The following is a 24,880-nucleotide window of genomic DNA, read 5'->3' on the forward strand; positions in this document are numbered from 1 at the left end:
GAAAAAGAGATCTGGGGAATGCCATAGAGCATCATGGGTTAGGGAGCCATGAAGTAGTTGGAGACCTCGAGCTTTTGTAAATGGACGAGTCGAAACCAAGGATCAGTTCCGAACCCACAAGTACATAATGAAGGTGAGATAGGACAACTACACATCATAAGATTCACTAGTTGAATATTTTCATACCTCCTTATATACCTGCTACACATCCTCATGGGACAAGTGCATAAAAGGTATCAAAATAGAATCATCTAGGCTGTCAGTTGTAATTGCTCTAAGTTGGGGTATGCCATTTGCCCTTGATGTTGCTCACACAGTATCAGGGGTGTGCCATTTTCCCCTGATGCACTGTGAGCAGATCCAGTCTGTGAGGAAGCTTGTGGTAAGTGCCCTTGGCCAATTCCATTAAAAGGGAGAATCAAATTTGCCTGGGCCAAAATGGGGTCACCACAATGATCTTTGGTAATTCTTTTTGAATCTTTAAAAGTACCTTAGGTGTCACTGGAATGGATGGAAATGCATACAGAGACATTTCTGTCCATAGGAATGACAGAGCATCTGTCTTCTAAGCCTGGCTGCAAGGATGTCTTGAACAAACTTTTTTCAGTTGTCTGTTTTGAAAGAGGTTAACAAATTTACTTGAGGATTTCCCCACAAGTGGCTCAAGTCCTGGAAGACCTCTACATCGGACTTCCACTCATGAGGGTCTGTCTAGGATCTGCTTAATCTGTCTGCCACTGTGTTTTGCTCTGGCAGAATATATGAAGCCTGAAGAGTCAGAGAATGCTGTACAGTCAGCTCCCAGGCCATCATTGCCAACTGGCAAAGAGGGTATGACCTTTTACCCCCTTGATTGTTTAGGTACCACACTGCAGTAGTGCTGTCTGTAACCACTAGAAGAGGACTTGGTGTCCATAAGTGGTGAATAACTTTTAAGGCATGAATCACTGCTAACACCTCTTTTACATTTATGTGCTTTGGCATGTCCTGAGAAGCCCACAAGCCTTGCACTTGAACTTCCACGGAAACTGCTCCCCACACAAAATCTGAGGAGTCTGTCTGGACAGATTGGACTGGGGTCTGAAGACAGAAACAGAGTCCTGGATTCAGATACAGTTGATCCTTCTACTACTGCACTTCCTGTTTCACAAATCCCAGTACTGGCACCTGGAAATCCCTGAATTTTTCTCATGTGTAGTCCAGACAGTGGTATCATGAGGACCATTGATGCCATGAGGCCTAGAATTTTGAGGAACTCTTTTCCAGTGGCCACACCTAGAACAGAAACATCCAAGAAAATAAAATGACAAGTCAGAACTTTGTCTTCTGGCAGTAAGACCATCCTTTTTACTTTATCTATCAAACATTCCAAGAAAACAATTTTTTGAGAGGGTGTGAGGAAGGGCATTCGAAGGTTCAGTTTTAAGCCCAGGAGGGAAAGGAGGGATGCGACCTTGTCTAAGGACTTCAGGCACCTGGATATAGAATCTGCACAAATCAGCAAGTCATCTACATATAAAAAAATGTGGATGCCTAGGGTTCTGCAATTGGCAACCACTGGGGACAGACACTTGTGGTGAAGCAGAGAGCCTAAAGGATAATACATAATTCTGATAATGGAAACTAGGCACAGCAAATCTCAAAAACTTCCTAAAATTGGGAACAACAGAAATATGATGATAAGCATCGAGATCTAGACTCACTATGAAGCAGTGGTCTGGAAACAATGGCAGAACCAACTGTAAGGTGAACATTTTGAATTTCAAAATTTTACAGAGATGTTTATAAAGGACAAATCTAGAATGGGTCTCCAGAAGTGCTCCTTTTTTGGTAGGAAAAATATTCTGGAGAAAATCCTTTGACTTTGTATGTTGCAAGCAATGGTTCTATGACCGCTGCTTCTAACACGTGATGGAGCGCTGGGGGAAACAGCTCTGTCTGCTCTGGTGGGTGTGGAGAAATTCGCCTGAAAGGGGGAGGATTCTCTATCCACTGCCAAGTGCATCCTTTCCAAACTATTCTCAGAACTCATTTGTCTGAGAGTAGTTTAGGATTAAGAAAGAACTGGGGAGAAGGATGAAAAGAGGGAAGGGAGGGGTAGAAATGCTCTGTGACTCAGCAAAGTCATTCCTTTGCAGGGAGTTGATTCTTTTTTGGAAAGGAACCCTCTTGTTTGGTTTCAAAGACTTATCCTCCTGCCATTTCCTTTCGGATCCCTGACTTTTGCTTGGCTGGGATTTTTGTTTGTTCTGTTCCTTGAAGGAAAACACCTTGTTTGAAGAGAACTTGGGTACATGAAATATCCTAGATACCCCACGCATTAATTTGCCTCTGTCATCTCACTGTCTGAGAATCTGTGTAACATATGTCCAAACATCAGTTCAGAACTTAAAGGTGCATTCAGAATGTTGGCTTTTAAATCATCACATACATTCTGGTTATGTTACTAAACATACCATCTTAATAAGAAGCAACATTTCTCACGACTGTGTCTGCACATTCAAGCACACCTCTCAATGCATGTTTTGAAACCTGAGTCAAATCAGAAACAATTTCATTCATTTAAGACCTTTGTTCTGCAGGTAAGGATGCAGCAAAATCACCCAAACTGTACTCACACTGTAAAATACATTTCCACATAATTTAACATTCTAAAAGCTAAACTACTAAAAAGAGACATCCTCTTGCCCTGAACGTCTACCTTCCCTCTTTATTGGGGGGGGGGGGGGGGGCGCTTTAAATTAGATGAAGTCAAGGACTTTTTATTTGAGTAAGCAGCTGGGGAGACCATAGCTGGATGAGAAGTCAAATGAGAAAAGAGACCAGTCACATCCGAGGATAATCCATATTTTCTGTGAGCCTTTTTGGGGACTGCTGGAATAGATGTTGGTGTCCTGCAGGCAACTTTATAAACATCTTCCAAAGCCAGGAAAAGTGGAGAGATAGCCACAGAATTGGGCATCTAGTTCTCTATAAGGTCATATACCTTGCCTAGCTCTGGGGTAGTTGATGTCTGCTTCTAAGCAAAAACATCATTAAATCTAGCAATCACACGTGGAAAAGTGAACACTTCTTTGTATGTATGCTCAAGTTCACTTTCTGAAGAATCAGAGAGACTGGACTCAGTGTCAACAAGGAAATCGCCATTGTACTCATCAGATTCTTCAACATTCTCTACAACAACAGAAAGGTCACTATCCAAACTAGCACTAGAGGCATGTATAGGAACAAACTACCAGAGTTAGCTGTCTGCAGAACACTCAGGCTTATAAACAATTATGACTATCAGCTGTATGATGAAGCTTCTGTTTCTTTTTCTTGAGACCTTCACTACTAGATAAAATATCTGGGGAAGAGAATTAAAACTACAAGGGGTCTCTTACACCAGACTACTTCTGCACATAAGGGGTTTGGCTCTCCCATAACTGAACCAGGTACCGGAACATCCCCAGAGAATATGTCTAAACCCCTCCATAGTGGCTGGAAAAGCAAATGGTAAGTGATCATCAGGCCAAGCAGTGACCCTGACAGAATCACTAACCATAGGGTGAGGCATATTTGTACATTGTTTTTCCTTAGTAGGTGCAACCAGATTTGATGGGGGGGAGGGTGCCAGAGTTAGCATCCATCAAGCCAGAGGACAGAAAAACAGCCAGAATGATAAAGTGACAGTACTGGGTAATGTATCACAATAAGCATTTATAGTTTCTAGTAATAAGTATGCCCCCACAAAACTAAAGTCTGCCAAACTATCCTGTTATCACAAAAACAGTTTGAAATGCGTTCAGAATTATTTTACACCTGACAGAAGTTAAAGAATTTCCAGTACACAAAATCCAAACACCAAAGCAGCCAATGTGCCAAACTAGTGTTAAGAATTAGCTCCACACACTTTAACCATGTTAAGCTGCCATACAATAATGTTTAATAGCAGTTTAAACTATATTTTCTTGTCAGAGAGAGCGAAATCTCCACAGTACATTCAAATAATTTCACTTCTGGAAGAATTGTGATCCAATGTTAAAACCAGACTGAGCAGAATCACATATAGTGTAAACAATGAATGAATGCTGAAAAATCCAAGTTCTGCAATATTTTCCTGTCCAAAGATGAAACTAAAGCAGAGTAACAACAGTAAAGACAGGCACAATTAATTTACGGTTCTGACTGCACCAGGCACCCCCTGAGTGAAATTAGAAGCAATTTCATTAATTTAAGACTTTTGCTCTGCAGGTAAGGATGCAGCGAAATCATCCAAACTGTACTTGTACTGTAAAATAAATTTCCACGTATACACACTGCACTTCTGAGAGAAATACCGAATGTTTCCTCAGAAACAATAAAAACAAGAATTTGTCAAAGATAGAAACCAAATAAACACTACTACAAGTAGAAATTCTCATAGGAATTACTATAAACGCTTGCCAGAAATAAAATATTAATATTTTATTTTAATAAACATAAAAACAGAAAGAGAATAACAAATGTAGTAATAAAAAGACAAGAAAGGAGTCTCCAAATGGGGATTATCTGAGTACTAAACTGGAAAAATCAGCACTGGAAGAGTCAGAGGATTTTTTTTCGGTACTTACGTATTATCGCAACCAGATCTTTCACGGCAGCAATGGTTGCTTCCCGATCCTGAAATGTGTTTGTTAATGTTACTGAAATGTGAAATACTGTGTTTTTTCAGTAATACAGTTTGTTTTCTGAAGTCTTATCAATAAAATGTTAGCAACATACTGTTGTTATTTCTTTATGGACTTAAATGACAGCATGTCGCTTTTTTTTCATTACAGACACTTTGTAAAGGTGGGCAGTGCAGTGAAGAAGTTGGAGCGAGAGCTAAGGGGAAGTAAATCTGTTTGGTTTTACATAGGATATACAGTCCGACAGTGCTAGTGTACTGTTTAAGTTTTCATGTAATAAAGCATTACATCGCATACCAGGTTACATACATGTCCTTATTACCAAAATAAGTGTAGAATCACACATGTAATTAGCTTTGCTTGTAATACTGCATGGCAGACTTTCCGTTCGTCAGAAAGAGAGCCTCCATGACAATTCAAGTCTGCGTGTGTAATGCACGCAAAGCAGGAAGACGGCTTCTTGAAAAGTTTGTCAGCCTGAAGGTACTCCAAACTTATTTTTCTGCAATAACAACTTCAAATAACACTGAACAGTGTTTCCTGAAGTCGTTTCTGTTCCCGGAAGCAAATTTCACAATCCTGAAAATCTGGTTGCGATAATACGTAAGTACCTTTTTTTCTCTAGATGACAGAAAATGAATGAACACTCACTTCCTAAGGCTTCTCTCTCTCAGGATATGCTCAGCCAATCAGCTGTCACAGGAAGAGAGCGGGAGGGAAGTCTGAAATTTTGAAAGCTGGCCAGTACTGAGTTACATTGGCAGATAAACCAAAATGCCATTGTGGTAGTGAAAATAATAAACATCTGGCCTATATGCAACCAGTAAGTTAGTAAGCAGTGGGAAAACAGAAGCAAGAAGTACTAGCAGTGGCCATTGGTCAGTTATCATATATTAAATATCAGTGTTTCTGTTGTAATTTTTTATGCTTATTCCCAAGCCAGTACCCCTGGCCTTGACCATGTAAGGCATAATAGCATGCTTCTGTGTACAGGATACCAGGTTAGTAAATATCTATTGGTGTAGCTGAACTCAGGTCAGGCACTTTTCCCTATGCAGCAATAGGCTAGCAATTATTAACGTGTAATTTCTTGAAGGAGATATATAGGGCCCTGCAGTTCTCAAACTGCTAGATTGTTTCTACACAGTGGACTATTCAGTGATAAAATGAAACTTATGGTTCACCTATGCTGTCTGTGGTGAGTTAAATGACATATCTGCAACATTCCATGCAAGTGGGTTTTAAAAAAGATGCAATAAGATGCACAGCAACTTATATGCACCCAATTTCTATAAGAAGCAGACTAAAAGCAGATATAAGCGGTGGATTTCATTTCAGTATATATCATTCCATATAAGACTTCTGTGATGTACACTAGTTTATCCTATTACTTGTATCTTATAACGTGTCAAGGCATTTCAAGTCATACTGCACAGAATCAATATGGTTCAGGTATGATATGAAAGTAAACCATTCACTGGTTTATCTTGTAAATGTCAGTGGCCTTGTTTGGCACATTTTGGCCGATGCTTTTTATTTACAATCAACAGGTCTTCTTTGTGAAAACCACATACACATGGAAAATAATTCTGCATTTTCCATTTTAGAAAGTAAAATTTATCTAGTACATGTGTATTAGTTTAAGTATATACAGCAGATGTATCTTAAGTGTATCTTGCAGGAAAATGTACATCTTCAACAGCAGTGTTCTAGCTCTATGATGCTGGCAAGCTTTACAGTCACTATATATCATCCACCTGTTTATTTTACCATATGGACTATACATAAATGCTTAATACGACCAACCTTTTTTTGTTCCTTATAATTTTAATAGCCACAATTTCATTATTCTTATGATCAAAACACTTCAATACTTCTCCAAAGGACCCTCTTCCAATTACTTCCAGCACTTCATAGCGGTATGCAATATGATCATGTAAGACCTAAGAAAAGAAAAAAAGAGAAACAAAACTGGAGTTCAGAATTCTTTGCACACTGTACAAATCTACATATATCAGGTAGAACAAAAACACTTCTGTGATCTTGGGAATCAGATTTCAGGATTCAGAATACAAATACCGGTACATATCTAACCATTTACTTCCGACAGTTGGAACACCCACAAAGGTTTCTCACCAGGAGAATTCAGGGCATTAATACTGTGTCATACACTAATCGCTTAAAGGCTCTTGTTTCTGTATTTGATCTCCTACAGCCTGCTGAGAGGGGATCTTCAGACACAGTCTTGATGGATTTGCTGCACATGCACAAAACAAACAGGACCAGAAACACTAGATCCAGAGATCTGAACTTCGCTTTTGGCATAAACAGAATGTGTTGAAGAGACAGATATGTGTCCCAAGAATCCCTGCACTATGGAATAGGCTCCCCATCCATGTGAAACAGAGCTCATTCCTAATCCAATTCAAACGAAACCTTGACCACTGGATGGGAAATCATAAATTTACCTCTAGTCTGGCCCACATATCCCTTATGGACAGAGGGTGTCAATAAAAAAGTATTATCCTAACACCACCACCCCCAACAAATCCTTAGCTCCCTGCCCCCCCCCCCACCCGTATGATACTTGGGACCCAAATGTTTTGGGGTGTGAGGCTAGGCTTGTAACGGCCCTAGTGATCATTAGCTTAGTAACAACTTATGAACCTATAAAATGTCAGGGCAGTGACTCTTATTGTGCAGGATGCTAGTTTGCCTTGTCTTGTGCCACAAGCACATGACACAAATTTTCCCTGAAAAATCACACTGTTATACGTTCTTATTTAGGAAGTACAACTAATGTACCACATAAGATTTAAGACATCAGAAGTCTGCAGCTACTTAATTCTGTTCTTTTCACTTGTTAACCCGGTACAACTCACTCTGCATAAGTGTTTCCAAAGGTGACCTAAGAACGCTGGTGTGGTTAAACAATTTCCTCCATCAACCAACCACTCAATCAATCAGTCATTCACTATTTTTGTACTTAAGCCTAAGGACATTACACCAGTGATGAAAAACTTAAACAATAAAACATAATTAAACAATTCAATAGGAAAACCAAGGAGCTGAAATAAAAGTACGAAATAACCAATTGTATTTTTGCAGCTTTCTAGAAACAGCAAATGGTGGGACTTGTCCTAATTTGACAGAGCAGTGAATAACTCAGGTATGAGGCCTGGAATGCAAAAGATCAAAACCTATATGTGTAGCCCCATCCTCGGAATCGTTAGCAGTTTCCTCATCAGAGGAACAAAGAGGTTGAGCTGGCTTTTAGGGGAATAGCAACACTTTATGTAGTTTCACTTCACACAACAAATGTATGTTAAAATCAACACCCTGTACTTAATCTTCCAGGCAAAGAGAAGCCAGTGCATACTCTGCAGCACAGGGGCAATATGATTGTATTCAGAAGTATATAAAACCAACAGGCTGCAGAAAAGCTGAAGTTACCCAGGACAGTGTTAGGCAACCTAAATAAAAGTCATTGCAACAGACCAGTAGGAATACAAGCATGAACAAAAAAGAAAGGTCTCTCTGGAGGGTAAAAGTACAGCTGTGTAAGTAAACTTACCACAAAGTAGAGCTAAAAAAAGAAGTTATATTCTTACCGTAACATTCCATCTGTGTTGTCGATCTTCATTCATTCGTGACGGTTAGGTTTTGGTTCCATCCTTGGAACCGACTTGGCCATTATAACAAGCTTGCGTCAGCCAGAAAACTCTCAAGCTAAGGTTATCCATAGTGCCTCTCTTCCCTTACCTTCAGATTGAGTTTGCCTGTAGAAAAAAAAAGCGGAAGCTTTGTCTGAGCAACTGCCCTAGCAGTGAACCAGGACTAGTACCGGACCACCAGGAACCTTTGGAGGGGGTTGGAGGGTGGGATGTCATGAATGAATAAAGATCGACAACACAGATCAAACGTTATGGTAAGAACACAACTTCATTATCTGATGTCAATCTTCATTCATTTGAGACAGTTGGGACAGAGTTCCTAGTGACTTTATGTCTCGGGAGGCCCTTTGGAAGGATATTCCTGAGCCCCATGGATTCAAAGGATGCTCTTACCCTGGAGACCATATCCAATTTGTAATGAGTAATAAAGGTATGAGGGGTAGCCCATGTAGCTGCTGTGCAAATGTCATCCATGGAGGCTCTAGAATGAAAGGCCACCGAAGTGGTAACTGACCCAGTAGAGTGAGCTTTGACTATAGTTGGTAAACTCATTTTATTTTGATGATAAATAAAGGTGATACAATCTCTCAAACATTTCGATAAGGTGACTTTGGAAACTAGCTTGCCTAATCAAGGACCTGAAAAGGACAGGTACAGTTGGTACGATTTTCTGAAGGATTTTGTTCTGTCCAAGTGAAAACATAATTGTCTGTGTACATCCAACAAATACAAACAATATTCTCCTTTGTTTGAAAAGTTTGGGAAAATAACTGGGAGGTCAATTGATTGGTTAATATTTGAATCTGAGACAACTTTGGGTAGAAAGGAATGGTTAATCCTAAGGCATACTCTCTCTTTATGAAAAATTATGTATGGGCACTTTATACACAAGGCTTGTAACTCTGATATTTTCCCGTCTGAAGTGATGGCTACCAGGAATAAGGTCTTCCAGGATAAACATTTTATATCACAGGTGGCTGCTGGTTCAAAGGGCTGACAAGTTAAAGCTTGTAAGACTACCATCAAATTCCAAGGTTCAATGGGCTTTTTAAAAGGTGGCTTTGAGATTAATACTGAATGTTTCCTCAGTGGCTTGACAAATATTCCAACACCTTATTAATCGAGGCTGAAAAGGGATCAAGATGTTCTTCGTGTTTCACTACTGCAGTCCTCACATATGGGTTATCCGGCTCCCGGTAGCCCTCAGTCAGCCTGAATACCAGAGTCCTTGGTATATGACGTCAGCTGCTGCCAGTTGTAAAACTGATGTCAGTACGTCAGGTATAAAGGGAGGCAGCTGATGCCATTTCCTCAGTCTTTCTTGCCGTGGAGCCCAAAGCAGATGCAATTCGCACTAGTGCCGGTCGGATGTTTACCTTCATTTCACTTTCTGACTACCAAGTTGAAGACGCCTTCAGATAAGTACCCCGTTGGGGATCCTCTTTTCTTGCTTTAACGAATGTCAGATAAAGTTAATAACTGTCCTGCCTGTGGAAAACAGATTCTGCACAGTGATGTCCATTCCTACTGTATAACTTATTTGGGCCTTGACATCTCTAACTGCGATCTCTGTGCTTCCTTTAACCCACGTACCATTCGCCTTAGAGCTAAGATTTTGTATAAGCATTTCGGAGTCTGGCCTAAGTTCGTCAGTATGCCGTCTTCTGGTCTCCCGACTTCCGATATACCTAGGAAATGCAAAGACAAGGACTGCGACAGGCCTAGGGTTAAATCAACTGACGACGCATTGGTGAAATTGGTCATCAGCACAGCGGTAGTGAGTGAGGTGCTTTCGTATCCCCTGCAGTCCGCAGATTTTCAACCACAAGACTCTGCTGAGACCTTTATGGAGTCCTCCATGCTGGAGGCTGCTATTTCATCTTCAGACCCTCCGCTTGTCAGATGGGTCCACTTTACAGGCACCAGCTTCTGACGCCTCTTCTTTTCGACATGAGACCAGAACCAGACCAACTACCTTAATTCAGACTTCTGCAGTTGTTAGGCCTCCTGAGTCCCTCCAGATTGCTAGTAAACCTTCCAGCCGCAAACCTACTCACAAGCAGGTGTCGGCCTCCCCTCCTGTACCACAGTCCCAGTTGGTAAAGATGGCTGGTGATCTTCTTTTCCTGATTAGCGGCTCTCATCCCCCCCCCCTTCAAAGAGGGCTAGGGAATTATCTCCTGATGTTTTGTCTGTCTCAGATTCTGAGATTTCCAGTATGTCTGGTGGTGAAGAAGGAAATTCTCAACTTTTTTCTGGCTTTGAAGATTCTGATGCTGAGGACTCTATCCCTTCTGCCTCCCCTGTAGAAGATTTTTCCTTTGGGGATACTTTGAATACTTTTAGGGAGCATTTTAAATGGGAATGTCAGGATTTTCCACAGTCTAAGAAAGGAATCAGGGAATTTCTAGATTTGCCACAGCATAAGCTTCTGGCTATACCTCCAGTTTTGGAAGTTGTGGATGATGTTTTCATGGAAAATTCTTTAACTCCTAATTCTGTTCCTACTGCCCCCAGAAAACCAGATAGGTATTACAGGGTTCCCAAATCTCATCAATTCCTTTTTAAAAACCCTTCTGCTGATCCAGAAATAATTTCTCAAGGCCCTAAGGGTGTTAAGGCTACTATTGCTAAAAACCCTGTGCCTTCTGATAAGGAATCTAGGGCCTTGGACAGGTGAAGTAAAACTATTTATACCTCTGCAACTCTTGCCATTAGATCTGTGAATTGTCTTTTTCACATGCTTAAGTATCAGCAGCATACTTTGGAGGCTATTAAACTTGGATATTCCTTCCATGACTGAGCTCAAAGATTTACAAGACTTACTGAATTCTTCCACTTTAGTTAATAAGCATTCACTTCATTGTGGTTTTGACACTTTAGAGACTAACTGCAGAGCAGCAGCCACTGGTTCCATAATTAGAAGGCATGCTTGGCTCAGAAAGCAGCCTCTTTCTGAACCAGTTAAATCTAAATTGCTGGATGTTCCTTTTCACAAGGACAATCTTTTTGGTAATAAGACTGAGGAAGTACTAAAAAAGTTGGAGGATAAGCAAAATCTATGCAAGCTGTAAAATATTTCCTTCAGGTTCAGCCTCCTCGGTTTAGTAGGCCTTATCCTTCCAAGAATTTATCTTTCCCTGATCCTGGCAAGCAGGGTCACTCTAGGCCTAGCGGTTTCAGATCTTTCAGAGGACAGGTTTCTGCCCCTCAAGGGCTAAACAATGGCATTCTTCTTCTGCTAAATCGGGGGGTTCTAAGCCAGCTTCCCAAAGCAAACATTCTCAATGACTCCGGCCATCTTGTGCCTACCTCTGCGGACTCTGGGTTTCCTTTGGGGGGTAGGTTAGCCAGGTTCGCAGAGGTATGGTCTACCATCACAGATGACAAATGAGTGCTCAATATAGTAAACCAATGTTACAAGTTTTACTTTCACACCTTCCCTGTTTTACAAGGATACCCTGACATACCCAGCACTCTCAGGGCAGCAGTTAAAACTCAAATTTCTTCTCTACTGACTATGGGGGCTATAGAGCCAGTTCCTGCAAATCAGATAGGCCTAGGTTTTTATTCAAGGCTTTTTCTGGTACCCAAGAAAGGGGGCACCTGGCGCCCTATTCTGGATCTGTCCATTCTAAACACTTATCTGGTGATTCCCAAATTCAAGATGCTCACCCTTCAACAATTACTACCAATGCTGGGCAAGGATTCATGGCTGGTAACTTTGGATCTCAGGGAGGCTTATCTGCACATCCCCATAAGGGAAAGTTGTAGGCAGTTCCTTCGTTTCAGGGCTGGGGAGCAACACTGTCAACTCTCTGCATTGCCGTTTGGCTTATTTACTGCTCCCAGAGTTTTTACGAAGTGCCTGGCTCCAGACATTGCTTTTTGCAGGCAGAGAAGCATTCAAATTTATCCTTACCTGGACGACTGTCTCATTCAAGCAAACTCCCCAGAGCAACTAGAAAAGGATTTGAATTTCGTGAAGAACATTCTCACCTCTTTGGGTTACGCTCTCAACGAAAAGAAGTCAAAGTTGGATCCTTTAAGGGAGATTGTTTTTCTGGAAGCGAGTCTGAATACAGCCAGCCAGATGGTATTCCTCCCTAAACAGAAGCAAGAAGATCTTTCTGCTTACTTCATGAACTTGGCAAGCATGACCTAGCTCTCTGCAAGGCAATTTCTGCAAGCACTGGGGTTCATGGCTTCATGTATTTTGATGATCCCATACGCAAGGCTGCATATGAGAAATCTTCAATGGTACCTCAAGAATCTTTGATGTCAACACACACATAACATAAGACTTGATTCTTCCACTGATTCCATGTCTACAAATGGAGTTCCTCTGGTGGGCGACAGCCTGTTCTCAGAACAAAGGTCTGCCTTTCCGCTCACCGCTTGCCAGCCAGACTCTCACCACAGATGCCTCAGATGTTGCATGGGGGGGCTCATCTGGAGGGCAGGGGCATACAGAGGACTTGGGAGCACCCAGCAGATTCATCTGCACATAAACTTAAAAGAATTGATGGCAGTGCAGCAGGCCTTGCTGGCTTTCAAGGACCTACTCTATCCTTGGACTCTCCTCTAATCAGGACAGACAATACCACAGTCATGTGGTACATCAACAAGCAAGGGGGGACTCACTCTTACCCCTTGTGCAGACAAAGCATGAGACTATGGTCCATAGCAGCATCCATGGGCTTACATCTAATAGCCCAGTATCTTCCAGGGAGGTTGATCTCCTTGGCGGATCATTTGGGCAGACATGTTCTGGATCCTCACGAGTGGCAACTGAACAGGGACATTTTCCATCGCATCACTCATCATTGGGGCACTCCACAAGTGGATCTCTTCTCCTCTCACACCAATCATCTCCTTCCAACCTTCTGCACCAGGCAGTTTCACAACAAAGCTTGGAGGGTGGATGCATTGTCCTTCCCATGGACGCATCTCTCAGTTTATGCATTCCCTCTTCTGCCTCTTCTTCCCAGAGTGCTGCTAAAGATAAGGGACGAAAAACCAAAGGCTATTCTGATAGCTCCAGATTGGCCCAGGCAGCAGTGGTATCCTCTCCTTTGCATCCTTTCCCAGGCTCAGCCTTGGCATCTTCCCCTGGTACCAGATCTATTGGTTCAGGGAGGGGGAAAGTTCCTTCATCCTCATCTTCAAACTCTGCATTTAACTGCCTGGCTAATACTTTAAATCTTTCCCAACAGGTGGTTGAAGTTCTTCATAAGGCCAGGAGGCCTAGCACCAGAAAATCCTATGCATATAAATGGAAGAGATGTTGCTCTTGGATGCTAGCTAAAGGAGAAGACTCTTGTCATCCTTCTCTATCACTCATTCTTGACTGCCTAGCAAGATTGCTTAATGGTGGACTTTCATTTTCTTCAATCAAAATTCACACTTCAGCAATTTTGGTTCATTGTTATTTTGAGCAACCCATTTCTTCTCACCCCTTGATGAAGCAGTTCCTGAGGGGAGCTAGTAATCTTAGACCTCCCAGAAGAGCTCCTACTACTGCTTAGGACCTTAATTTTGTCCTGGAAAAACTTACTCTGCCTTCCTTTGAACCAGCTGCCTCTGCAGATTTGAAGTTTCTATCCTGCAAGACTGCTTTCCTTTTAGCTATTACTTCAGCTAGAAGGGATTCTGAGCTGCAAGCCTTAATGGCAGTAGAGCCTTTCATTATTTTTCACTCAGATCCGGTTTCTCTAAGAACCAATCCCTCCTTTATGCCCAAGGTGGTTTCCAGTTTAACCCTTAACCAGTCTATTCACCTGTCTACATTTTTCAACAATCCCCAAAATAAAGGGGAAAGGATTCTGCACTCTCTTGATGTGCATAGACAACTGAGATTTTATTTAGACAGGACTAAATCCTTTCGAAAATCTGAACAGTTATTGGTTAGTTTTGCTCCTGGGGCTCAGGGTAAAGCTATTTCAAAACAAACCATCTCCAAATGGATTTCTCATTGTATTCACTTTTGTTACCTGCAGCATGGGAAGGTTCTCCCTCAGGGTATTAGAACCCATTCTACTACAGCAGCCTCTACCTCTGCAGCCTTTCTGAGAGGTGTGCCTACTAAGGACATTCTAGAAGCAACTACTTGGTCTTCTGTCCATACTTTCACAAAGCATTACAATCTACCTTTGTTTTCTAAATCCAGAGCTGGTTTTGCCACTGCAGTTTTGCAGGGCCTCCTTACCAACCCTTAATCTGTGATCCTTCCTCTCCCCTTTGTCTTCTTACTGGGCTTTGGGAATCAACCCATATGTGAGGACTGCAACAGTGAAACATGAGGAACATAGTACAGTTGTGTACACTTAACATAAATGTAGATTTTTGAGTGTATTCACTGTTGCAGTCCTGGTTTCCCACCCTCCATTCCCCCTTTTTTCCTAAGGCACAGACTATCCAACAGGAAAATGATTGTCTGTGGGACCTGGGTATTTAAGCTCCTATGCAGAGGAGGAAAAATGTCCACGAATAAAATACCCTAGGGAAGCCAAGAACAAATGGATGACCAGGTAGGCTGCCTTAATAAAGGTACGGTGGGATGTCGATGAAGAAGCTGGGCTACCGGTAAAGCCTTGAGAAAGGCTGTGCATACCTGAGCACTTGTGGTTGAAAGCTGAGTAAAGCCTTTAGAAAGGCTTTGTATATAGGTCATAGTTCTGGCTGGTCAGGTCGCCTGGTGAGAGGAACCGCTAGGGCGGCAGCTAGAAATCAAAGATGAAACACACAGAAAAAACAGGCAAAACAACGTAAATGTGGCTCGGCTAAGGAGCTCTGCTCGCCGTGGTGGCAAAAAAAATCAACGTAGTCAAAGTTCAGATTCTAGAAGGTCGTACTTTATTGAAGTAAAAAGTACCAGACGTACAATCACCATTGAAGCATAGTTCCTTAATGGAATGAGTGATCCTGAGGACTTCCTTTTATAAGAGTACCTGGGGGTGTGTCAGCGGGGGCCAATTAAGTGTGGGTGAAAAAAACTTTATTGTGATTGGGCACGACAACTTAACATCACACCTTACAATCTGATAGGTTAGATACCCTGAGCCAGCTCATACGTGGTTAGTAGAATCACTATAAACCTACAATAGTGAAGTTCGGAGATTAGCTAAAATTAGCTAAAAAAATGTAGTTAACTAAAAACAGTCTTGCTGGAAAAAATCAACCCTTGCTGGTCAAATACATTGTTGGGCTACACTTTTTGAAATCTTCGTCAAGATGGTGGATGACCTAAAAGAGCATAATAAGCAAAGTGAGCGTACTGGAGAAATAGCAACAACATGTATGTAAAATAACATGTATGTAAAATAAGAAACAGGCTAGAAAACCAAAAAATAAGAACCAGGCTAGATATCCAAAAAATATGATACAGAAATTAAAAAGAGAAACAAAATAGTGAAAAATTCTTAAATAACGGATATCAATAGAAACTAATGTATTAAGATGTGGAACTGAATGAGGGCTGTTAATTAAAAAAACAATCTTAAAAAGGCACTGATATGTAACCTGAAAAGCTAAAAAGACATGAAAAAACAGTAATACTGAACCATTGTAGAAAACCTGAAAGGCATGAAAGACAAAAAAAAATATTAAAGAACCATTGATCAAAAACGAATGAGTCTGAATTTGCCAGGGGAAGTATCAGACCGTGGGCTGGAGGTAGACTGGTGAGATCAAAACTGGCTGTCGCACGAAAGGTAACATTTCGTCGGTAAATCTGTTAGAGGTCCAGGCGCAGAGGTTGTGGTATACGGTGTTGTATCTTTCTGAGATACAAGACCGGAGTCAAAAATTCTGCATAGTTAAGGCCTGGTCTTTTCCTTGCCTGCAAACGTATTTGCCACTCGAGTTCCCTCTTCTCAAGCAGCGAGTTGTGGTCCCCGCCTAGTGGGGATTTAGGGATGTGTTCAAGAACATGAAATTTGAATGTATTGTGTCCTAGGTTCCTGACAGCATGCACTGCCAGCTGGTTTGTCACTTTCAAGTATTTTAAGTCATGCAGGTGTTTTGCTATCCTCATTTTAAGGGAGTTGACCTTCTTGCCCACATAGAAAGCGTTGCATTTGGTGCACGCTGCCCTGTAAACCACTCCTGTGACATTGCAGTCGCCTCTGACATTAGGTGTGTAGTGTCTCCTGCCATTGGGGCAGTAAAAGCCTGCGGCACCACTCATGTGTCTACAGTAGTGGCAGGGAGGCTCACTGCAGGCAAAGGTACCAGGGTTGCCAAGTTTAACTTGGCAGGGGTGTTCCAGAAAGTCCCTAATGCTTCTCCCTTTTCTAGCTGTGAAGAAGGGTTTCTCAGGAAAAATGTGGCCAAAAGATCTGTTATTTGTGATGATGGGCCAATTGTCCATTACGATCTGGATGGTGTCTTTGTAGTCCATAGGGATGTCCAGGATGCAGTTGAACTGGAATCTAGTTTCTGGGGTGGTCTGAATCCTGGTGTCAGTTAGAGCCCTAGGGGCACCAAGTTGGCGCTGGCTGATGATGGGGTCAAGGATCCTGTTGATTAGCCCTTCTGAGTATCCTCAGGCTAAAAAGTCCATTTGTAGCTTTTGAATGTTGGTCAAGAAATCCGTCAGGTCCTGGGAGACTCGTGCTATATGGATCCCTTGCAATTTAATCACGCTCACCTTCTGTTTGAAGGGGTGCATACTGGTGGCATGCAGAAAAAAGTTTACCCTAGTGGGTTTTTGATAGAGGTTGTGTGTCAATGTGGTGGAGCCTTGTTTCTTCCTCCGGTAAAGATCCAGAAATTCGATCTCCTCTGTACTTTGTTTGCTGGTAAAATGCAGGAATGCGGTGGTGTTGTTGATATAAATGAGGAATTCCTCCAGTTCAACCTGGTTACCCTTCCAAACCAGGAAAATGTCATTGATAAACCTGTAGTAGCACGCTATGTTGTTAAAAAAGGTGGAACCGTTTATGTGGTCCTGCTCCCACTTCCTTAGGGCCGTGTTTGCCAAACTTGGGGCCATAGCCACTCCCATAGCGGTCCCAGTGCTCTTGCGATAGTAGTGCCCATTGAAGTGGAAAAAATTGTTCTTGAGGAGCAGGGAGAGGAACCTACCCAGGTGGTCCACTTCCCCTGGTATGGCCGTGTGGTCCTTCATGTAGGCTTCAGCCATGGTTGCAATTTAGAAGTCATGTGGGAGTACTGTGTAAAAGGACTCCACATCGATGGTGACCAGGATCCAGTCTCTGTCTATGGCGATGTCCTTGATCTTGTTGAGGAAGTCCATAGAGTCTAAAATAAAGGACCTGTTGTTTTCTGCGAGAGGTTTTAGGTGGAAGTCCAGGTAGAGAGCTATGGTTTCCCTGACGGAACCTCAGCTGGCTATTAAAGGTCTATATGGAGGGTCTGCCAGGTTTTTGTGTGGCTTTGGTATCCCAAAGAACTGGGGAATCCTCGGGTGGTGGATGGAGAAAAATTCTGTGAGTCCTTCGTCAATTAGGTCCCTATCCTCTAGCCTCAAGATTTCTGTTCTGATGTCCTCGTAGGCTGTCAGCACTTGGTTGTGATCTACGCTGTCATAATACCAGTGGTCGTTGAGCATACTGTGGAGCTTGTCATTGTAGGAGGTGGTGTCTGTCACAAGTATCCCCCCACCCTTATCAGCCTTCATGACCCTTCTCGAAGGGTCTGAGCTGAGTTGTCTGAGGGCTGCAAATTCTTCCTTGTTGGTCTTAAAAATTCTTTTCTTCCTCCGTTTGCATAAGAGAGACATGATCTCAAGTTCACACTTGTCCTGAAAATCTTGTATGACCGGGTTGGGAGGGGGGGCAGAAGTTGCTTGGTTTTTTGAACAGTCTGGTGATCCTGAGGCTGGTCTTTTTACCATGTTGGTAGAAATATAGCTTTAGCTGATGTTTTCTCGTGAAGAGTCGTTGGTCTATTATAGTTTTTGGGAGACTGGACTGACCCTGGGGGACGAAAGTGAGGCCTTTTTGTAGAACCTGTAGCTCTAATTGGGAGAGAGGTGTTCTGGGGTGGTTCCATACCATGGAGGTTTTGAGACCTGGCTTCTGTGTCTTCTCTTTTCTTTCAGGGTGGGTGGTTGCCTGAGAAATTTCAAGTCCCTCTTGCCCTGCCAGTTGTGGTTCCTCCTCCCCAGTTGATACTGTGGGGAGTGTAGGTGTGGTGGGGCGCAGACCTCTATCGAATGAGTCCCTTGAGGTGGGGGTCTCTGGGTCCCTGTGGGTCGTCTTGGTGCTCATCCCGAGGGAGGGCCTGGCTGTCTTGGTAAGGCCCGAAGCTTGTATCCGTGGAGTCACCGGCATTCCCGGGGAAGTGGTCTGGTTCCTGTGGAGCAGGGGTCCAGGGTCTAGGGTGTCCGGGGCCCTCCAAAAATCCCGTTGGTGTAGGTCCTGAGAAGGACCTGGGTTGGCCGGCGGGCCCTGAGATGGGCCAGGGCCTAATGGTGGGGTGTTGGTACTTAGAGTGACCCCTATGTAGTTCTGGCTTTCTGATGGACCGACTTGGTCTAATGTAAGAGAGCATTCCTTGTTGGAGAGGGCCATGTCCCTTCTCAGTTTTTTGAGCCTCCTTTCCTTGATTTTGCCCTCAATGTTGGTGAGCCTGTCCTTAATCATAAGAAAGTGCTTGTCAAAGGAGGGAGACTGTTAGCAATTGGCCTCAATGGTCTCCAGGGCAGAGGAAAGTCTCTCTCTGTGCCTCCGGTTGTGCTCAAGGAGCAGGTTGAGCAGTAGTGTGCTAGTATCCTCTAGGGTTTTGTACCAGTCCTGAATCAATTGTGCATTGGAACCTCTGAAAAAAGGCTTCTTGTAGATGGTGAGGCCTTTTGGAGTGAGGTTAAACGGTACGCACGATGCGAGATAAAAATGTTCCCATTTAATGCAGATAAGGCTTTTTAGGGTGTCCTCTAGTCACCACATGTGATCCGATGAGGAGTCAGTCTCTCGGTTGTTCTGTGTTGGGTGTTCTAGTTCAATGTTGATGGCTGGGGGGTGCCAATAGGTCTTGTAACCACCTGGTGTCTATGGCTGTGTGAGTCCTCAGACAAAAATTAGACCAAGGTACGGGTGCCCTTGGTGAAAAATGTCTAGCAGGAAAATGACTGTCTGTGGGACCTGGGTATTTAAGCTCCTATGCAGAGGAGGAAAAATGCCCACGAATAAAATACCCTAGGGAAGCCAAGAACAAATGGATGACCAGGTAGGCTGCCTTAATAAAGGTACGGTGGGATGTCGGTGAAGAAGCTGGGCTACCGGTAAAGCCTTGAGAAAGTCTGTGCATACCCGAGCGCTTGTGGCTGAAGGCTGAGTAAAGCCTTAAGAAAGGCTTCGTATACAGGTCGTAGTTCCGGCTGGTCAGGTCGCCTGGTGAGAGGAACCGCTAGTGCGACAGCTAGAAATCAAAGATGAAACAGACAGAAAAAACAGGCAAAGTGCCGGTACTCTTATAAAAGGAAATCCTCAGGATCACTCTTTCCATTAAGGAACTACGCTTTGATGGTGATTGTACTTCTGGTACTTTTTACTTCAATAAAGTACGACCTTCTAGAATCTGAACTTCGACTACGTTGATTTTTTGCCACCACGGCGAGCAGAGCTTCTTAGCCAAACCACGTTTACGTAGTTTTGCCTGTTTTTTCTGTGTGTTTCATCTTTGATTTCTAGCTGCCGCACTAGCGGTTCCTCTCACCAGGCAACCTGACCAGATGGAACTACGACCTATATATGAAGCCTTCCTAAAGGCTTTACTCAGCCTTCAACCACAAGCGCTCGGGTACGCACAGCCTTTCTCAAGGCTTTACCGGTAGCCCAGCTTCTTCACCGACATCCCACCATACCTTTATTAAGGCAGCCTACCTGGTCACCAATTTGTTCTTGGCTTCCCTAGGGTAAGGCACAGACTATAGATTTTTATTTTTTGTATGACGTGTCCAGGGTGCTACCATTCCTGGGTTAGCCTTCTTTTGGGGACTCCTGACAGTTAAGGCAAGAAAAACTGATGAAATAGCATCAGCTGCCTCCCTTTATACCTGACGTACTGACATCAGTTTTACAACCGGTGGCAGCCGATGTCATATACCAAGGACTCTGGTATTCGGGCTGACTGAGGGCTACCAGGAGCCGGATAACCCATATATGAGGACTGCAACAGTGAATACACTCGAACATCTACATTTATGGTAAGTGTACACAACTATACTTTCTTCTCCTTGTGCCCAGATCACATATCTGCTCCACTTACTAACATAAAGTTTCCTGGTGGACAGTTTATAGGAAGTCAGAAGTATTTCTTGTGCTGGGGAAAACAGATTATTCTGCCTGGTTATTACTGGATGTGGAGCTACCAAGCGGTTAGCTTGACAGTTAGTAGGTCTGGATGGACCAACCCCTGCAGATGAGACAGAAGTCCCACAGTTGGTTCCAGAGTCCATGGATGGTGAACTAGGTGAGGCCAAAGAAAGGGGAACCAGAATTGAAGGGGCCAATAGGGTACAATGAGGATCACCTTGCTTCTCAACCATTGCCCGTTCTTCAAGAACTGGGGTATTCGGGGAATGGGGGAAGGCATAAAGCAGTCCCTGGGGCCAATCGTGTAGAAGAGCATCTCTTGGGGACTCCCCCTGAGGGGGGATTAGGGTGAAGTAGCTGCTGCATTTGTGGTTCATGAGGGATGCAAACAGATCACAGCAAGGCTGACCCCAATGATGAAAGATCTCTGTTGCTACTATGGGATTGAGAGACCACTCATGAGGCAGGAGAATGCATCAGCTCAGTTTGTCTGCTATCACGTTGGAGCTTCCGGGGATGTGCGTTACTAGCAGAAAGCGGTTGAAGGCTATCGCCCTTTGCCATTCTCTCAAGGCTTCCCGACATAATGGATAGGATCTGGTTCCTCCCTGTTTGTTGATGTACCAGACGATGGACATGTTGTCTGATTGGATAGCAATAGTCCCTGATGGAAGGGCGGATTGGAATGCTTGCAATGCTAAAAGCACTGTCCTTAGTTCTAGGATGTTGATATGCAAATTGGCCTCTAAGGGGGACCAAGTGCCTTGCACTGCCTTTCAGTGAAAATGCCCCTCCATCAGGGATGCATCCATGGTCACTACGGCCTTGGGCTGAGGGGGTAAAAAGGGGTAACTCTATAACTCTTCTTCTGGCTTCATCCACCAGGTCAGATCCTGCTTGCATCGATTTGTTATGCGGATTGGATGAGACATCAGGTGTGTTAACAGAGACCATTGTAACGCTAGGAGCCAGTGAAGCAGCCTCATGTGAAACCTCATCAGAGGAACTAGGTTGATTGTCGCTGCCATTGATCCTAGTAGTTGCAAGACTAAGCAAGCTGGGACTATGTCTTGAGAGAGTATCACTCGGAGCTGTAACCTTAACCTCTGGAGTCTGTGAAGAGGTAGAGCAACCACACAGGATTTTGTGTCAAATGTTGCTCCAATGAATTCTATGCTTCGAGATGGTGTCATTTTTGACTTTTCTTTGTTTACTGAGATGCCCAGGAAGCCTGCCAGCTCCAGAATGTAGTGTAATGCGTGAAGGAGTAGATGTCTGGTGGGGACGGTAAGGAGCCAAAAGTCTAAATATGGAAACACCCGGAATCCTTGTAACCTCAGTTGAGCCGCTACCACTGCCATGCATTTGGTGAACACCCTGAGAGCTGTGGTGAGACCAAAGGACAGTGTGCAAAATTGGTAATGACTGGCTCCCAGCTGGAAATAGAGGTATCTACTAGAGTGCTTGTCCATTTTTATGTGGTAATACACATCCTGAAGATCTATTGAGCACATCCAATCATCTTTGCCCAAAAAAGTACAGTTGTGTACATACCATAAATGTAGATGTTCGAGTGTATTCACTGTTGCAGTCATTACTCTTGGGTTATCCTGCTGGCAGGCTACCCGCAGTCGGCCAGAATTCCAAAGTCTAGGTCCGACGTCAGTTGCTGTCGCCTCTTCCCTGACGTCAGTGCACCAGGGGTATAAAAGATGCAGCCAACGCCATTTTCTTCAGTTTTTCTTGCCCCAGATGTCAGGTGCCCCCACATTGTTAGGCTGAAAAATCTGCCAATAAAAATGCATGCACAAAAATAACATTTCCTTCATCTACAAGCAAATACATCAAATAGGTTGTATAGGATAGAGAAGTGCAGATAAATCCCAGCAAAGAAAAAGGGGGATGGTGGGTGGGTAACCTGGACTGCAACAGTGAATACACTCGAACATCTACATTTATGGTAGGTACACAACTGTACTATGTTCATTGTGTTTCACTGTTGCAGTCATTACTCTTGGGTTGAATCCCAAAGCTGAGGATGGGTGGCTGGGCTAAATAGGATTAGGAGAGGCTATGAGGCCCTGCAGAACTGCAGTGGCGAAACCTGCTTTGGACTTAGAGTAAAGAGGTAAGTGGTAGTGCTTTGTGAAGGTGTGCACTGAACTCCAAGTTGCAGCCTCTAAGATATCTTTGGTTGGTACTCCTCTGAGGAAGGCTGCTGAAGTGGCTGCTGCTCTGGTGGAATGAGGCCTAATGCCCTTAGGCACTGATTTGCCATGTTGAAAATAGCAGAAACGGATGCAGTGGCCTACCCATTTAGAAATAATCTGTTTTGAGATAGCCTTTCCTTGTGATCCTGCAGCATATGACACTAAAAGTCGCTCAGTCTTTCTGAAAGCTTTAGTTCTGTCCAAGTAGAAGCGTAACTGCCTGTGTATGTCCAAAGAATGCAGAATTTTCTCATCCTTGTTCTGTGGATTTGGATAAAAGGTAGGCAAGTGAATGGTTTGGTTGAGGGCCACACTGGACACCACCTTAGGCATAAATGTAGGGTTTGTCCTCAGAAAAACCCTGTCTGGGTGAAAAATGATAAAAGGTTCTACAGCCATGAGTGCTTGTAACTCCGAAACTCGCCTTGCAGAGGTTATTGCTAGGAGTAGAGCTGTTTTCCAGGATAAGAATTGTATATCTGTTGTTGATGCTGGCTCGAAAGGAGGCAGTGTGAGTTTTTCCAAAACATAATTGAGGTCCCAGGCCGGAATTGGTGCTCTCCTTGGAGGCCTAATGTTTTTGGCCCCTCTGAGGTACTGCCTTATTAAAGGATGAGAAAAGATAGGTGGTTCCGTATGGTAATGGGCTGAAATGGCATTGGCATGAATCTTAAATGATGAGAAAGAAAGTCCTTTGTTCAGCATCTCAGTTAGATATTGTAAAATCTGAGGGATATTTGGTACACCGTGTCAATGCCTTGTTCCTGGTTCCAAGCACATAATCTCTTCCATTTTTCAGCATAAGATTTTCTGGTACTGGGCCTCCTGGCCTCCAAGATAACATTTCTGGGTACTAGGAAAAGTCTGGAGTAAAATCCTTGCCCCTGCTCTTGTTGCGGTACTTGCTGAATGGCCCTCATGTCAATGAGGGCTGTAATTTGTTTTTGTGCCTCTGCCCATTGATTGTGTGGCATGTCTGGCATACCTTTTGACCTTGGTAGAGTGTGAAAATGGAACCTGTAGCCTTGGGACACTATGTTCAGGACCCATTTGTCTTGGGTAACCATTTGCCAATTTGATGAAAAAAGTGCTAGTTTTCCCCCTAAGGGGGCTGCCAAAAGAAAAGTGCTTGGATCTGGTAGAGGAAAGTCATTGGGACTGTTTCCTGTAAGGTTGTGATTTGTCTTCTCCACTTTTGGAGGTAGGAGCACCCCATTGTTTAGGCCTGTATGAGCCTTGGGGCTGAGATCTGCCTCTGGGATGCCTGTATCTGCCTCTTTGTGGTCTGTCTGACAGTGGAAAGGACCAATTTTTAGTAGGCCAGTTCCTGCTAAACCTGGGTGGCTGTACCCGTAAGAAATCCTTGACTGTCTGCATGGATTTTGCTTTATACTCCATTTTTTTCAACACCTCTTGTGCTTTAGTACCAAACAGTATCATGCTGTAATGGTGCATCTAATAATTTTGCTTTAACATGATCAGGCAGATTCTGTTCCTTTAAACAAGCATGCCTTCTAATCACAGAACCTGTAACTGCGGCCCTGCAAAAGGCCTCCAGTGAATCATAACCACATTGCAAAGTATGCTTTCCCACTTGTTCAGCTGCATGCAATAAATCCTGCAATTCCTTGTTCTCTGAACATTCAGTATTTGTCAACAATTTCTGTTTAAGCAGTGACATTAAATATTGCTGATATTTAAGCATATGAAACTGACAATTTAAAGCCCTTACAGCCAGGGTAGCAGAAGTGTAGACTTTTTTCCCCCATCTGTCTAGAGCCCTAGAATTCCTATCAGAGGGGACAGGTTTTTTTGCAGTGGAAGCTTTAACCCCTTTGGGACCCTGAGATATTGTTTCTGGGTCAGCAGTAGGGTTTTTGTATAGGAAATTATGAGAATCCGGGACCCTGTAGTATCGGTCTGGCTTAGCAGGTGCAGGGGGTAAAGAGTCAGGGGACAGGCCGGACTCTGAAAGTACATCATCTACAATGTCTAGAACAGGTGGAATAGCAAGGGGTCTGTGCTGAGGAAGTAGCAGAAAGTCTCTGAGCCTTTTCTTAGATTCA

General features: G+C 43.4%; 1 protein-coding gene across 1 annotated transcript in view; it reads right to left on the reverse strand.

Annotated features, from left to right (window-relative positions):
- DYRK4 (dual specificity tyrosine phosphorylation regulated kinase 4) overlaps nt 1-24,880 on the reverse strand; it is a 1,709,423-nt gene that overhangs the window by 738,630 nt on the left and 945,913 nt on the right. Inside the window, exon 6 of the mRNA XM_044087559.1 lies at nt 6,456-6,592. Coding sequence (XP_043943494.1) covers nt 6,456-6,592 — 137 coding nt within the window. The remainder of the gene's footprint in view (nt 1-6,455; nt 6,593-24,880) is intronic.

Source organism: Protopterus annectens, chromosome 11.part0 (assembly GCF_019279795.1).
Source record: "Protopterus annectens isolate FY-2018-M chromosome 11.part0, PAN1.0, whole genome shotgun sequence".
NCBI lineage: Eukaryota > Metazoa > Chordata > Ceratodontiformes > Protopteridae > Protopterus > Protopterus annectens.